The 16,806-nt window shown below is 44.1% G+C and overlaps 2 protein-coding genes across 11 annotated transcripts in view; one reads left to right on the top strand and one right to left on the bottom strand.

Annotated features, from left to right (window-relative positions):
• Positions 1-7,733, top strand: part of lama1 (laminin, alpha 1) — a 35,163-nt gene extending 27,430 nt beyond the window's left edge. For all 3 annotated transcript variants that reach the window (XM_051384919.1, XM_051384918.1, XM_051384920.1), the window contains 15 exons: positions 356-506; positions 618-762; positions 848-989; positions 1,075-1,189; positions 1,317-1,469; positions 1,554-1,705; positions 1,784-1,978; positions 2,104-2,287; positions 2,459-2,565; positions 2,680-2,869; positions 6,170-6,319; positions 6,574-6,727; positions 6,867-7,000; positions 7,125-7,338; positions 7,472-7,733. In XM_051384919.1, the coding sequence (XP_051240879.1) occupies positions 356-506; positions 618-762; positions 848-989; positions 1,075-1,189; positions 1,317-1,469; positions 1,554-1,705; positions 1,784-1,978; positions 2,104-2,287; positions 2,459-2,565; positions 2,680-2,869; positions 6,170-6,319; positions 6,574-6,727; positions 6,867-7,000; positions 7,125-7,338; positions 7,472-7,626 (2,341 nt within the window). In that variant the 3' untranslated portion in view covers positions 7,627-7,733. The remainder of the gene's footprint in view (positions 1-355; positions 507-617; positions 763-847; positions 990-1,074; positions 1,190-1,316; positions 1,470-1,553; positions 1,706-1,783; positions 1,979-2,103; positions 2,288-2,458; positions 2,566-2,679; positions 2,870-6,169; positions 6,320-6,573; positions 6,728-6,866; positions 7,001-7,124; positions 7,339-7,471) is intronic.
• A 1,152-nt stretch (positions 7,734-8,885) lies between these two features.
• The window catches only part of epb41l3a (erythrocyte membrane protein band 4.1-like 3a), a 52,365-nt gene continuing 44,444 nt past the window's right edge, over positions 8,886-16,806 (bottom strand). For 7 of the 8 annotated variants that reach the window (XM_051384930.1, XM_051384928.1, XM_051384933.1 and 4 more), the window contains 6 exons: positions 16,643-16,720; positions 15,660-15,704; positions 13,458-13,556; positions 12,109-12,189; positions 11,712-11,833; positions 8,886-10,115 (listed from right to left, as the gene is read on the bottom strand). In XM_051384930.1, the coding sequence (XP_051240890.1) occupies positions 11,723-11,833; positions 12,109-12,189; positions 13,458-13,556; positions 15,660-15,704; positions 16,643-16,720 (414 nt within the window). In that variant the 3' untranslated portion in view covers positions 8,886-10,115; positions 11,712-11,722. The remainder of the gene's footprint in view (positions 10,116-11,711; positions 11,834-12,108; positions 12,190-13,457; positions 13,557-15,659; positions 15,705-16,642; positions 16,721-16,806) is intronic. The other variant, XM_051384932.1, reaches the window with a different exon arrangement.

Raw genomic sequence — 16,806 nt, 5'->3', positions numbered from 1 at the left:
GGGGCCGAGGCTCATTGATGCAGGTGGGGAGTGAAGGCTGGCCCTTGTGGTCCGATCCAACAGATGAGCTACTGTAGCTCAAACTGCTGAAACAGTTAATGCTGGTTCTGATAGAAAGGGGTCAGAACACACAGTGTAGAGCAGTCTGCTGGTCTGGGACTGCAGTACATTATGATCATGGTCGTAATGTTATAGCTGATCGGCGTATATCTATATCTGTGAGGAAACTAATTGAAGTATTCCAGTGTGTTTTTGTTTTGAGTTAAGTCGGCAGATTTCCTAATGCAATTCTGAGTGGATCTAATTTCTCTGCCTGTCTGTCTCCACTGTCTGTCTCTACCTGTCTGTGTCTCAGTCCCCAGGCGGAGGAGACATCGTTCCACTTTGATGGCTCTGGATTCTCATTGGTTCAGAAGTCTCTGCGTGCAACCTCCACCTCCATCGTACTGCTGTTTAAGACTCTGTCTCCGGGCGGATTGCTGCTCTACCTGGCCTCCAACAACACTGTACGACACACACACACACACACACACACACACACACACACACACACACACACACACAGGCTCTTATTGTGGAGCACACACAGAAATTACCTCACTTCCTGTCTCTTGTAGAGGGACTTCCTGTCCATGGAGCTGGTGGAGGGGCGTGTTCGTCTGACCTTTGACCTTGGATCAGGTGCTCTGATCCTGACCTCCAACAGGAAGTACAACACTGGAGTGTGGTACAAGATAACACTGCAGAGGAGCAAACGCAAAGGTACTACAATCAATATATATACTACTACTGCTGCTGCTACTACTGCTACTACTGCTACTGCTGCTTAATACTGCTGTGTTTCCAGGTTACCTGTCCATCATGGCGGCCGACCAATCAACAGAGAAGGAAGTGTTAGAGGCGGAGTCTCCTGGAACAGCCTCTGACTTGAACCGCTCCGACCTAGACCCCATTTATATTGGAGGACTTCCTGCCTCTAGACCAATCAGGTGAGTTTGTGAGTCACAGCTGATGTGTACACGTGTAAATGTTCTTACCTGTCTGACTGTTTGTACCTGTCTGTGTTGTGTCTAGGCGACAGGTGGTGTCCAGGTCGTACGTGGGCTGTATAAAGAACGTGGAAATTGCTCGGTCCAACTTTGACCTGCTGAGAGACGCCTTCGGAGTCCGGAAGGGTTGTGTCCTCGAGGTACTGCACACACACATACACACACAGTCAATAATCAGTAACCATCATTGATCACCTCAGAGTGAGTCATTCATCAATAACCTTCATTAATAACCTTCATTGATCACCTCATCATCTTACCTGTCAGGCGGTGCGAAGCGTGTCGGTGTTAGCCGGAGGCTTCGTTCAGATCGCTCCTCGCTCACTTGGTCAGGAGGTGGAGCTTTTCTTGTCCTTCTCCACCAACAACCAATCAGGAGTTGTTCTGGCCGCTTTCAGTGACGACCCAACACACAGACAGGTAAGACAGACACACACACACACACACTTGGGCTCCAGCTCTTACTGTCACTGTTATTTAACCTCTATCACTGTCTATGTGCAGCACTTCCTGTCTGTCCACCTGCTCTCGGGTGATTTGGAGGCAGAGCTTGGTGAGGTGGGCGGAGCTACTCGGAGGGTGATGGTGGTGAAACCTGTTGGAGGATCCTTCAGTGACGGAATAAAACACTCTGTGATTATCACCATCAACAGGAAGTAGGTGTTACCATGGTAACAGACACCTGTCTCACCTGTTTCACCTGACTGATTAGTATTGATTAGTGTGTCTCTCAGGTCTTTGTCAATGCAGGTGGACGAGGACCACAGGAAGTCTGTCTCTCTCTCGCCAGGCGGATTTTCTCGCTTGTCTCCAGCTTCTTTCTTCATTGCTGGGTTGCCATCAGAGGGGGGGCCTCATCTACCAATCAGATTACAGGATGTGTCCAGGTTGTTCAGAGGCTGCATCCAACACCTGGTGGTGGGCAGAGTGTAAGTCCTGCTCTCTCTCTCTCTCTCTCTCTCTCTCTCTCTCTCACACACACACACACACACACACACACACACTGTTCTGCCTCTCTGATTGGCTAACTGTTTTGATTGGTGGCTCCCTCCAGGATTGTCGACCTATCAGAAGCAGTGAGGTATGAGGGGGTGGAGCTTGACAGCTGCCTATTGGAGGAGAGAGATGGGGGGGCGGTGCTTCCTGATGACCAGGATGTAGAACCAACTAAAGACCCCGCCTACTTACCCGTACCTCCGCCCACACACCTGAGTGCCCTGACACCAGGAGCACTAACGGTAATCAATATGTTTGTTGATCATGACTGATTATCATCATTGGTTCTTGAATATTGGTCTGTATATTTTGGTTATTGTTGATTTAGATTTTGATTCCTTGTCAGTATTATTGATTATTGATCAGTGTTGGTTATTGGTCAGTGTTATTGATTATTGATGTGTCTGTTGCAGTGTGTGCCAGAGGCAGAGCCAACCTTTCTGCTGTCAGCGGCTCACTTTAGTTTGTCCAAACACAGTCACATGACCTTCATCATCAACCCCAGCACTGTCAGGAGGAGGTGGGTCTCCACGACAACAGGGTTATATTCAGACAGGGGCGGGACTGTATTCAGATAGGGGCGGGGCTGTAACCAGTTCTGTTCTAACACTCTGCTGTCTGTCTTCGTCCTCAGTGTATTGGTGAGGTTGTCAGTTCGAAGCCGGGCTCTGGATGGGTTGATCCTCCTCCTCTCTGACTCCAAACAGATGGACTTCATTGTCCTCAGACTAACGGGGGGGAGACTAATGATGTCAGCTGACCTGGGGAAAGGCCCCGCCTCCATTACATCATCTGTCACTGTCAATGACGGAAAGTGGCATATTGTAAGTTCATACGCTCATGACATAACTGTGACATCACGAGTTTTACTGTGACAGAACTATGGGAGGTGGTCAAATGGATGTGATGTCAAACTGTCAGGATGGTTGTTTATTGGTTTAAACTCACTGTATTATCAAAGTCAGAATTGGGTTTATTGCCAGTTTTTACATGTACAAGGAATTTGCCTTGGTGCATAAAAACCACAGAAGATAGAAAGATCTAAACTGTACAAGAAAGATATTTACAATGTGCAGTATAGAAAAACCAACGGTAGTGCATTAATGTAATGTATATATACAGGGTGGGTTTAATTAATGTAATGCATATATACAGGGTGGGTTTAATTAATTCAATTCAATTCAATTCAATTTGTATTGCACCAATTTATAAGAGAAGTTAGCAGCTCTAGACCGAACTCCTTATAACATTATTTAAAAAGACCCAACAGTACCACCATGAGCAAGACATTGGCGACGGGGGCAAGTAAAAACTGCCTTTTAAGAGGCAGAAACCTAGGACAGACCCTTCGGCTCTATGTGGGTGGTCGTCTGCCTCGACCAGCTGGAGAGAGAGAGAGAGAGAGAGAGAGAGAGAGAGAGAGAGAGAGAGGGGTGCACAGCAACAACAACTACACTAATAGTAGTGACTGATGTTGATGAACACGAAGATGATGACGACAACAACGATGGGGGACAACGAGCAGCGACCACAGCAGCAACAGCGACCATAGCAACAATAATAATAAATAAATAAATAAATAAAATAATGTTGCCTAAGGGAAGAATTTATAAAGTGAATAGAATTGGTCCAAGTACAGAACCTTGTGGAACTCTATGACTAACTGCAGTATTTATGGAGGATTCATCGTTAACGTGTACAAACTGAGAACGATCTGATAAATATGACTTAAACCAGCTTAGTGCAGTTCCTTTAATGCCAATTTGATGCTCAAGTCTCTGTACAAGAATATTATGATCACTGGTGGGTAAATAATGTTATAAAGAGTTCGGTCTAGACCTGCTCTATTTGAAAAGTGTCCAGAGATAACTTCTGTTATGAATTGGCGCTATACAAATAAAATTGAATTGAAATTGATTTGAATTGAATTGAATTGGTGTCAAATGCAGCACTAAGATCTAATAATACAAGTACAGAGACAAGTCCATTGTCAGAAGCAATTAAAAGGTCATTAACTTTAACCAGAGCTGTCTCTGTGCTGTGATGAAATCCTGACTGAAAATCCTCAAATAAGCTATTGTTATGCAGAAAGTCACACAACTGTTTGGCGACTAATTTCTCCAGAATCTTAGAGAGAAAGGGGAGGTTAGAAATCGGTCTTTAGTTGCCTAAAACCCCTAGGTCAAGAGTGGGCTTTTTAAGAAGGGGTTTAATTACAGCTACTTTAAAGGACTGTGATACATATCCTGATAATAAAGAAAGATTGATCATATCCAGTGAAGAAGTGCCAATTAAGGGTACGACTTCTTTAGGCAGCCTAGTTGGGATTGGGTCTAACAGACAGGTTCGATGAAGAAATTATTGAAATTAACTGATAAAGATTGGTAGCAGAAAAACAGTCTAAATATATATCTGATTTTACATAAGTTAAAGTTCTTGAACTTGGAGAGACAGTGATACCTGTTGAGGGCATTTGGTGATTAATTTTGTCTCTAATAGTAATCATTTTATTATAAAAGAACCTCATGAAGTCATTGCTACTTAAGTTTATGGGGATATGTGGCTCAATAGAGCTGTGGCTCTCTGTCAGCCTGGCTACAGTGCTGAAGAGGAACCTAGGGTTATTCTTATTTTCTTCTATTAGTGCTGAATAATAGGCTCCTCTAGCATTACAGAGGGCCTTTCTATATGTTTTAAGATTTTCTTGCCAAATTGAGCGATATTCTAATAATTTGGAAGTGTGCCATTTCCTTTCAGATTTCCTAGCTTTTTGCTTTAATTGGCAGGTTTGGTGGTTGTACCACGGTGCTAATCTCCTGTTTTAATAATTTCTTTTTTATAGGGGCGATAGAATCTAATGTTGTTCTCAGTGAGCCTGCAGCACTATCAACAAGATTATCAATTTCGGTGGGACTAAAGTTGTTATAGGACTCTGCTATACTCAGACATGGCATTGAATTAAACACTGATGGAATCTCCTCCTTAAATTTAGCTACAGCACTGTCAGATAGACATCTGCTGTTGGAAGTTTTACCTAAGGGCTTATAATCTAATAGTATGAATTCAAAAGTTATTAAATAATGGTCAGATAGAAAGGGAATTTGTGGGAAGACTATTAAATGTTCAATATCAATGCCATATGATAATTAATGTAATATACAGGTGGGTTTATACAGGGTGGCTTTAAGAGTCAGTGTCAGTGGGGGTTCCAGGCCTTGTTAATGAGGCCAGCTGCAGACGGAAAGAAACTGTTTTTGTGGCGTGAGGTTTTGGTCCTGATGGACCACAGCCTCCTGCCAGAGGGAAGTGTTTCAAAGTGTTTGTGTCCGGGGTGGGAGGGGTCAGCCACAATCTTTCCTGCACACCTCAGGGTCCTTCTCAGTGGATCGAATGATACGCTGCAGTCTGCCCTTGTCCTTGGCAGTGGCAGCAGCATACCAGATGGTGATTGAAGAGCAGAGGAGAAAGAACGTAGCCTTGGGGAGATCCGGTGCTGCTTGTCTGGGAGTCAGAGACATTTTTCCCCAGCTTCACGAGCTGTTTCCTGTCAGACAGGAAGTCTGTGATCCACCTGCAGGCGGAGTCAGGCACAGTGAGCTGGGAGAGCTTGTCCTGTAACAGAGCTGGGATGATGGTGTTAAACGCAGAGCTGAAGACCACAAACAGGATAGTGGCATAGGTTCCTGGGGAGTCCAGATGCTGGAGGGTGAAGTGCAGGGCCATGTTTACTGCATCGTCTACATACCTGTTGGCTCTGTAGGCGAAATGCAGGGGGTCCAGGAGTGGGTCCATTATGGCTTTCAGGTGGGAAAGCACAAGGCACTCAAAAGACTTCATGACCACAGAGGTGAGGGCAACAGGTCTGTAGTCATTGAGTCCTGTGGACCTTGGTTTTTTCACGAGAGAGGCCCAGTGCGGGCCGACGTGATAAGCTCTGCTGACTGTAGTGTAACAGTTTATTAAATGTCCAACCAGAGAGGAGAACACACTCGATCACTGTTTGTATTTGGGGAGTTCGTGGCTGAGGTTTCCTTTGTTAAAGTCACCAGGGACAATAACTAAAGAGTCCCGGTTAGTCCGCTCCACACACAGTATCTAACCCTATCACCTGTAAACTCCCTCAGGTGAGTGCTGAGATGAGCCGGCGGTTGCTGTCTGTGTCGGTGGACGGTTCGAGTCCGGACTCTGTGTCAGTTAAGGGAAATCAGCTGGACGTGGACAACAGACTGTACCTGGGAGGAGTGCCACACACGCACACCGCCAGGAGGATCAATGTAAGGATCACTTACACTTAAAATGTTCTCTAAAATTCCTATAATGGTCTATAAAGGTTTTATATCGTTCTATAAGGTTCTATAAGGTTCTATATGCCGCACACGGTAATGTTCTGATATGGTTCTACAATGTAATAAAGATTCTAGCGTTCTATAATGTTCTATAGTATTCTGCAATGTTCTGACTGTCACCTGAGCATCTGTGCTGAGGATGTAATGACTCAGGTGTGTGTTCTCTCCTTGCTGTCTCTCAGGTGAGCAGCAGTTTTCCAGGTTGCATTCGCGGCGTCAGTCTGAATGCCGCCATGTTGGATTTGTCCAAACCGGTCTCTCTGCATGATGTCACTTCCTGTTTCACTACTGAGCAGACAGGAAGTTACTTTAATGGCAGTGGATACGCCGCCCTCAGTGAGTCACATATAGGGGCAGAAGATATAACTGGTGTAAGCTGATCATGTCTGATCACAGTATTGATCTGCCTGTGTGTGTGTGTGTGTGTGTGTGTGTGTGTGTGTGTGTGTGTGTGTGTCCGCGCGTCTGTGTTCAGTGCCTGAAGGGTATAAGGTCGGCTCTGACGTGTTGGTCTCTCTGGAGTTCCGAACGAGCCAATCAGAGGGCGTATTTCTGGGTATCAGCAGTGCCAAGGTTGACGCCATCGGACTGGAAATGATCAACGGACAGGTGAGCATTAGATATTGATTATATATTGATTACATGAGTCACCTGTGTGTGTGTCATATATAGAGTCTGACCATACATTGATTATATGTTGATTATTTGATGAGTTATCTGCATTGTTCTTCAGGTGGTGTTTAACGTGAATAATGGGGCAGGTCGAGTGTCAGTGCATTCGATTGGTCAGATGTTGTGTGATGGACAGTGGCACCGCCTGCTGGCCAGAAAAACCAAACACACCCTGAGTCTGAGTGTAGACGGGCGGAGTTACAGCACACCCAACCCTTACCCACAATCCACCTCTGCTGAAACCAACAACCCTGTTTACCTAGGAGGCTATCCAGGTGAGCACCAACTCTGAACTCAACAACAAAAACAACAAAATTCTGATGCTAATGACTGATACTAACCTGCATATCTCTCTCTCTCTCTCTACCTGTGTCTCTCTCTCTCCCTGTGTCTCTCTCTCTCTCTCAGTCTCTGTTAAGCAGAACTGCCTGTCTATCAACTCCAGGTTCAGAGGTTGTCTGAGGAACCTACAGCTCGTTAAATCTCACCTGACTGATGCTCTGAACCTGAGCTCTGCCCACTTTCTGTTGGGCGTCACTCCTAACTCATGTCCTGTTGCCTAGCAACACCCAGACAGGCACTGATTGGTTCACAGACAGCTATAGAAAGGAGAATTGTTCATATTATTCTGTAGCTTCAATTATTAAAGATCAAACTCACAAATTCAAAATGTCTCATTCTTTCAATTACACTATTGATTCATTTTTACGTTCTGAGTAAAATACAGTACAGCGGCTCCCCGGCTGAGTCAAAGATGGAATCAGTGGCTGTCAGAGTTGAACTCCTCAGTCGACTGTAGAAGAGGAAACGTGACAAAGCATAAGAGCAACTTTGCAGTGTTTGAGCAGAATAAATTATATTTGTTTCATGAATATTTAGAAACAGTCTGTCTAGCCTAGTCTAGTCAACCTCCTGACACCCCTACTGAGGACCAAGTATCACACCTGGGGCGACAAAGCCTTCTCCTTAGCTGGCCCCTCCCTCTGAAACTCTCTCCCTAAACAAATCCAAGACTGTACTGATCCATCCACCTTCAAATCACTGATCAGTACCCACCTTTTCAGAACTGCTTTTGATGTTTGATTCATTGCGTGTTGTAGATATATATCTGTAGCAAGTCTTGCTACTACCGAGGGTTCCCTCAGCAGACAATCCAACAACAGATGTCAATAAACAAGACAACTTTGTTCCTTTGTCAGCTGCACACACTATTAATACAAAACCAAGCCCGCTTCAAAAGTCCCTGAAGGTCTGCTCCGGTTGTGTCTTCTGTTGTGTGTCAGCCCTCCAGGTCCAGCACACTACTGCATTAAAAGAGCTGAGTGTGATTACTCAATGAGTACCAGCTGAGGTCATCAACTCACCTGGCGCTGCTCTCACAAGCCTTCCCCACACCTCTCTCTCTCCTGCAACTGATTGTAAACCACAACCAACTCCACAATATCAATATTCTTTACTGTGTTGTTTTTATTACCTTTTCCTTTTTAACTTGCGTGAAGTGGCTTTGAGTTCCTAGAAAAGCGCTCTATAAATAAAATGTATTATCATTATTGTCTATCAACTGTTCCCTTACAACTTGTACTCGGGGTATGGTGTTCTTCTATGTACCTCCTTTCCACCTCTGGACGCATGTTGACTGTCAACAGGAAGTCTTGAACGTGGCTCTGAGGTGGATTAATGTGTGACCATCGTTCCTGATCAGCTAATCACAGTGAGGACCTGACCTATAAAACCATGACCTCATAACACATACTGAATCACAATTGACTTGTCAACCAGATCTTTTTAATTTTCCTGCTGACAGACAAAAAGACAGTCGGTCCTTCGTTGATCCTTTTATTGGTGTTCAGTGGGTGAAAACACATTCAGTAAGTTATCATAAAGAAAATAAAACAAGATTTATATTTATGGGTGACACCCGGGGGAGTGGTCAATGTATAATATGACACCCAGGGGAGTAGTCAGACTGTAATATGACACCAGGGGGAGTGGTCCGTCTGTAATATGACACCAGGGGGAGTGGTTAATGTGTAATATGACACCATGGGGAGGGGTCAATGTGTAATATGACATTAGGGGGAGTGGTAGATTTGTAATATGACACCAGGGGGAGTGGTCAGTCAGTTAGTCAGTCTGGGATTACAGACAAACACAGATCAATAAATAAATAAATAAACAAACAGACACAAAAACCAATACATAGATGAGAAAAATAATTCATAATGAGGGTTTCCATGGCGAGATGAGAGAATGGCACATTACTATTGCATTGTGGGTAAATACAGATCTTAAATTTAGCTGCTATATAGTGAATAGTTACAGTGCTAGCAGTCATGCTATTTTAAATTTCAGATGGGAAACCGTTTGCACCAGACTGTCAGAAGACCCTCATCTGGTGTGACAGGTTCGAGTCAGGTGACCTCACCAGGTGCAACAGAGTCAGCAGTTATTATTACAGATCTGTCAGATGTGATGCAAACGTTTGTCTGAAGTTTCATTAAGCTGATTTCTTCCATAGTACACAATCAGGGGCAAATACACCGGAGTCAACCAAGCAGTCGGATGTCTGCTTAAACCTGTCAGGGTGTCTGGTGTTTGGGGGCGGGGCTTGTTTAAATTGAAAGTAAATGCAGCAACAGGTCAAGTTTTGGTGTTAATTTGTGGTGAAAGTTCATCAGCTCTGCTGGTCTAGTTGCTATGGGAACGTGTTGATGGTGTCACAGCAGCGCCCCCTGTCCATCTTTTACCTGTCTGTGGCTCACCTGTCTATACAAATTATCTAAACAGTTGTACCATCATAAAGCTTTCAACTAGACCTAATCATACAATCAAACTAATGCTAACTGCTTTGAAGCTAACTCAGCCATTGGCCCCGCCCCCAAGAGACAGACAGGTGCTGCTGTGTATGTACAAGTGTACATGCATGTGTGTGTGTGTGTGTATGTGTGTGTGTGTAAATCCTCAGTTCCATTAATGTCCACTGTGTGTCGCTGTTGGGTCTGTAGTCTGGACTACAACTTCCATAATGCAGCATGGTCTTCTACAGTCAGTCCTGAAAGAGAGACAATAGCAGCTGTAAGAATAGAGCAGGGAGTGGCACTGATGCCATGCCCAAAATGCCCAAAATGCCCCCACTGATTGTGCAGTTTATCCTCTGTTGGTAGTTTCCTGTCAGTATCGGTTTTAGAGAACCAGTGAATTTTGTTGAAATTCTGAACTGTCATCCACTCATTCTGGTGGCCAGTCTCAATGTACCATACTCCTGATAGACAGAATAGAATATATTGGACTACAGATTGGACTCTACCAGATCATTTTCAATCTATTATTTGATTATTTGAGGACTGGAAACAATCTCAGTAATTACCACATCTCTTCATATGTGAAACTAAATCAAAACCAGGTGCCGTATTACAGAAACTTCTTAACTTGCTGATGCTGTCTGAACTGTTTGGTAACCATGGTAACAAGAGTTAGGACAGGATTTAGGAAGAAATACATGAGAAATTAACAGTTCCTCATCAATATTCCTCTCCTAACTTAAGAAAAGATAAGCGCATCCTAACTTCACAAACTCTTCAATAAACTCTGCTTAGGACAACCATTTGGCTCAGTAGTATTAGCTAACTTGTTAAATTTGTACTGCTGCTGCTATTTTATTACGTTTGCATAACCAATGAAATCTCAACATGTGGAATTGATCACACTGTCTCTCTTTTATCTCTGGAGTCAGTTGTATATTTCCCCAAAAGAACATGTTTGGATTTCTCCACGGATGTTACCTTAAAAATAAGTTTTTCCTTGCCAAGGTCTTGCTCATGGTGGGAACTGTTGGGTCTCTCTAATAATGTTATAAGGAGTACGGTCTAGACCTGCTCTATTTGAAAAGTGAGATAACTTTTGTTATGAACCAGTGCAAGACAGTTAAAGAGTGACAGGAAGGAAAAAGAGGGCAGCAAAGGGCCACAGGTCTGTCTGTTAACTTAAGATGTAAGATAGGACATTTCTGTAATACGGCCTTTCTGAGACAAAGAGTCGCCCTCTGGGGGTGACTTGCAAAAGTCCAACTTTATTTAAAAATTTATACAAGTGACAGAAAAAGAAACTAAATCTATCAAAAAAGTACATTTTGAGATGGCGAACCAATCAGAGAGCTAGAAACTGAAGGTGACCACCAGACAGCAGCACAACACTCTCCCACCTGTTGAGTAAGGGAGAGGCTAGGCTAAGCTAGCCAGGAGATATCCATGCTCATGCTAATTAGCATATTAGCATATCACAACAAGCTTCAAAGCATGGTCCAGAATGTAAGCATAACTGGGGGGTGGCACACTTAAGAGGACAGTGAATATTGTTAGCATGTGAGCATAGCATTAATGGTCAACAGTTTCATGTTAGGTGATGTGTTCAAAGTCCATTGACTCATTAATGATCCCCTTTATTGATTAATTGGTGAGGAATCACCAGAGACCTTCCTGTCCTCTGTGGTATCATCCAATCAGAAGACTATGTTCTCCTGGCCCATCAGAAGCTTCATGAACATGTGAAACATGCAAATACAATGTCATGAATTCTGCCATGCATCGGCCAGCCAATCAGCATCCAGCCTGAGACACCTGTAGGGGTGGAGTCTGAGCCTTCCTGTTACCTGTGATGTCACTAATCATTCACGTGTTCAGGAGAGACCTCTGTTTCTTTATGGACGACAACTCGTGTGACAGACAGCTCAGGATGCTGCCGACGCGCCTCGCTGAGCGCCGCAGCCAAAGCCTTCAAAAGAGACATGAACCTGGTCAGAACCTGGTCCAGGTCCAGGTCAGGATTAACCCAGGACAGACCAGATCTGTCCCAACTTAATCTAGGTCTGTATAGGCCTGTCCCAGGTCCTCTGTGTAGAATTTACAGCTATCTAGTGGTGAGACTGCAGATTGCAACCAATTGACAACAGCTCAGCCCTCCCAGAGTGTAGGAGAAAGTACTGTCAATAGAACAACTGTACACAGTCACCTGTACACATGTCAATAATAATGAAGTCATGTTGTTACCTGGTCATGGTCAATTTCTGAGTCTCCAGAAATCACAATTCTCTTCTCAATTCTGGTTTCTGAAATCCCTCCTTTAACCGTCTGAAGAGAAAGTGAGAAAGTAGAATTTAATCTAATGAAACATTTTTACTGGATTCTGTCTGATTATTGCTTCAGTTCTATTTAATGTCTAATAGCATATTCACACAGAAAGCGAAGTACAATGAGAATATATACAAAGTCAATACAAGGACGCAGACATGAATTCCTGTCAGGCGACGATGTGTAAAATATTGAACTTTGAGGTTGTCATTTTGTCGTATGTCGAGATGTTTGCAGTGTTGTGTGAGGAGGAGGGAGAGACAGAGCTGCTGCTGCTGCCCACAGACAGCTGCTGGACCCTGGGGAGCTCTGCAGGAGAGAGCCAGAGCTTCTGGAGGAATAAACACCTGTAGTCACACTGGATTCTGATCTGATCTGGAGACATATACACTGTTTATTTTTGAATGATATATCAACCCCCACCTGGAGCTGTGTAATGCTACTTCATATTAATTGTTGGAGAAAACTACGAGAGGAAGTTGAAAAATATGTCTGTTACTTGATTCCAGCTGTCGGTTTAGCATAGCCCTGATCAACCAAACTCTATTCACTAAACAAGTGTTTTTAAAGTTGTTTGTTCGTCTTTCAGACTTTTAAAAAATCTCTTCTAATATTCTCATGTTTCTAATGATCTTCACAGTCTGGCAGAGATTTAATAATAATAATAATACATTAAATTATTAGAGGCGCCTCTCTGGGCACTCGAGGACACCGTACAACACAAAAAAAAAACAGCAAGAAATAAGAAACAGATAAGAAAAGACAATGTAGATGGTTAAGTGGGGTAGGCAGTTCTGAATAGGTGAGTTTTTAATCTTGATTTGAAGAGTGTGAGAGAGTCCAGGTTCCTGAGGTCCGGTGGGAGTGAGTTCCAGAGTTGGGGGGCAGAGCGGCTGAAAGCCCTGCTCCCCATGGTGACGAGGCGGGCGGGAGGGACAGAGAGGTGGACAGAGGAGGCAGATCTGAGGGAACGGGAAGGGTTGGCGATGTGGAGGAGTTTGGACAGATAAGGAGGGGAGAGGTTGTGGATGGCCTTGAACGTGAATAGGAGGATTTTGAAGTCAATGCGGAGTTTTCCCGGGAGCCAGTGGAGTTGCTGTAGAACAGGGGTGATGTGGTGGATGGAGGGGGTTCTGGTGATAATTCGAGCTGCAGAGTTCTGAACCAGTTGAAGTTTATGGAGGTATTTGTGAGGTTTACTGAAACATGTCTGATTGACTGTGTAGTGGATTGTGATGTTGTGGCGTTACCATGGTGACAGATGTTACCTTGGTGATGTGTGTGGTGGTGGTGGTGTTGGCGGTCTCTGCAGTGAAGGTCTGGGAGCTCAACAGTAAACCTGTGGGAGGATCAGAGTCCACTCGGCTCTGAAACACACACAACAAAAAGGAGCTCTGTGCAGGAACTTCAGCCGTCCAATCTGAACACCAGCCAAGAATCAGCACAAATTGCATGAGCTGAGCATATAAATATTTATTGAGGGTTCCTTAATTGGCACTTCTTTACTGGATATGATTAATCTTTCTTTATTATCAGGATATGTACCACAGTCCTTTAAAGTAGCTGTAATTAAACCCCTTCTTAAAAAGCCCACTCTTGACCCAGGGGTTTTAGCCAACTATAGACCGATTTCTAACCTCCCCTTCCTCTCTAAGATTCTGGAGAAAGTAGTCGCCAAAGAGTTGTGTGACTTTCTACATAACAATAGTTTATTTGAGGATTTTCAGTCAGGATTTAGAGTTCATCACAGCACAGAGACAGCTCTGGTTAAAGTTAATAATGACCTTCTGATTGCTTCTGACAATGGACTTGTCTCTGTACTTGTATTATTAGATCTTAGTGCTGCATTTGACACCATTGACCATGATATTCTTTTACAGAGACTTGAGCATCAAATTGGCATTAAAGGAACCGCACTAAGCTGGTTTAAGTCATATTTATCAGATTGTTCGCAGTTTGTACATGTTAACGACGAATCTTCAATAAATACTACAGTTAGTCATGGAGTTCCACAAGGTTCTGTACTTGGACCAATACTATTTACTCTATATATGCAGATGATACGCAGTTATATCTATCGATCAAGCCCGATGAAATTAATCAATTATCTAAATTACAAGCATGTCTGCAATTTTCTGATATTAAACTCAGAAAAAAACGAAATTCTTGTTCTTGGCCCCAAAAACCTTAGAGACTCACTGTCTAAAGATATAGTTACTCTAGATGGCATTAAATTGGCCTCTAGCACCACTGTCAGGAATCTTGGAGTTATCTTTGATCAGGATTTGTCATTTAACTCCCACATGAAGCAGACCTCTAGGACTGCCTTCTTTCATTTACGTAATATTACAAAAATTAGACACATACTATCAAAGACAGATGCAGAAAAACTAGTCTATGCATTTGTTAATTCAAGGCTGGATTACTGCAACTCTTCATTATTAGGTTGCCCCAATAAGTCCATTAAAACGCTCCAATTAATTCAGAACGCTGCAGCACAAGTACTGACAGGAACTAGAAAAAGAGATCACATCTCTCCTGTACTAGCTTCTCTGCATTGGCTCCCTGTAAAATGTAGAATAGAATTTAAAATCCTCCTCCTCACCTATAAAGCTCTTCATGGTCAGGCCCCTTCATATCTTAAAGAGCACATAGTACCCTATTACCCCATTAGAACACTACGTTCTCTGAATGCTGGGCTACTTGTGGTTCCTATAGTCTCTAAAAGTAGAACAGGAGCCAGAGCCTTCAGTTACCAAGCTCCTCTCCTGTGGAACCAGCTTCCAGTTGTGGTTCAGGAGGCAGACACCCTCACCACATTCAAGAGTAGGCTTAAGACATTCCTCTTTGATAAAGCTTATAGTTAGGGATGGATCAGGTAAGTCCTGAACCATCCCTTAGTTATGCTGCTATAGGCCTAGACTATCGGGGGATTTCCCATGGTGCACTGAGCTCCTCTCTTCCTCTCTCTTTCTGCACTCATTCATGTTCCATTAATGCATGTTACTAACTTCACTTCTTCCCCGGAGTTCTTGTGCTTTCTCGTCTCACAGGTTCTTATCAATCCTGGTGGAGCCTCCTGCCATGGTCCTGCTAGATTGCCATTGCCAATACTGTTGTTGCTGTGCACCTGTCTGTCTGTCTGTCTGTCTGTCTGTCTCTCTCTCTCTCTCTCTCTCTCTCACCCCAACTGGTCGAGACAGACGACCACCCACCTAGAGCCGGAGGATCTGTCCTAGGTTTCTGCCTTTTAACAGGCAGTTTTTCCTTGCCCTTGTGGCCTAGTGCTTGCTCATGGTGGTACTGTTGGGTCTCTGTAATTAATGTTATATAATATAATATATAATAAGAGTTCGGTCTAGACCTGCTCTATTTGAAAAGTGTCCTGAGATAACTTCTGTTATGAATTGGCGCTATACAAATAAAATTGAATTGAATTCTTATAAAAGATAAATACAGACTGTCCTCACCCCTGGAGCTTCATATGTGAGAGTCTTCCTCATCACTGGGACCTCCTGACAGTAACAGAGAGAACATTTGTTATTATTATTAATGATAATAATAATTTATAACAACTTGTAAAATGTACTTCTTGGTTTTCTAATTACAGCTCAGCTATAAAGTCAGTCAGTTTGTGGCACTGCCCTCATTCCACCAGCAGATGGGGCAGATATCACTGGGGCAGGGACCACTGGGGCAGGTATCACTGAAGCAGGGACCATTGGGGCAGGGACCACTGGGGCAGGTATTACTGGGGCAGGGACCACTGGGGCAGGGATCACTGGGGCAGGGACCACTGGGGCAGGTTTGTGTCTCAAGTTACCTGCAGAGGTTCAGTCTCATAATTATCATCATCGCTGTGGTCGGAGCGCTGCGTCTCATTGGCTGAGCAGGGGTAACTCCTGGTGGTGGGGCAGGTTAAAGAAGGAGGAGGGGAGTTTTCTCCAAACTGCCACCCTCCCTCGTCAGAGTCGCCAGAGTCCTCATTGTCATGGTAACACTGACGCAGACTCACAGCAGGTTGAGAGCCCAGAACAGAACGGGGTCTGGTGCTGGGGCTACTGTTAGCTTTCATGCTAATTAGCTCCTGCTTACTGTGGCTAAGTGAAAAGTTAGCACTAATGCTATCCTGATAAGCATCATCAGCACCTGGGCTCTGAGCTTGTCTAACTGCAGCCTCCATGGCTTCCTCCACAGCAGCCTGTGCTAACACACTGATAGCATCTTCACTAGCATCGCTAGCATCGTCATCACTAGCCTGGCTGCTGCCATCATCATCACTGTCCTCATGTTTTTCTTCTGAACTGTTAGCCTGGTTAGCATTATTAGCATTGTTACTTTCATCATCACTGGAACATTCTTCTGTGACATCATCCGCATGTGTCATACAGGCCCCTGGTGGAGGGGGCGGGGGATTACTAGGGGGTGGGCCAACAAGATTTCCTTTCGCTACCTGAGGCTGGTCTGCCATAGGCTGGTCCTGGTCACATGGCTCCGTCATCAAGAAGACAGTCTCCACCTTCTCTGACGTCTGAAACAGGAAGTTGAGAGAATAAGGACAAATTAATCAGGTAGCTCCGGTATGAGGGGGCGGAGCTACAGCTCAGGGTTCACAGG

Source organism: Dicentrarchus labrax, unplaced genomic scaffold, assembly GCF_905237075.1.
Source record: "Dicentrarchus labrax unplaced genomic scaffold, dlabrax2021, whole genome shotgun sequence".
NCBI classification, from domain to species: domain Eukaryota; kingdom Metazoa; phylum Chordata; class Actinopteri; family Moronidae; genus Dicentrarchus; species Dicentrarchus labrax.
This window is presented reverse-complemented; position numbering and strand designations above follow the sequence as displayed.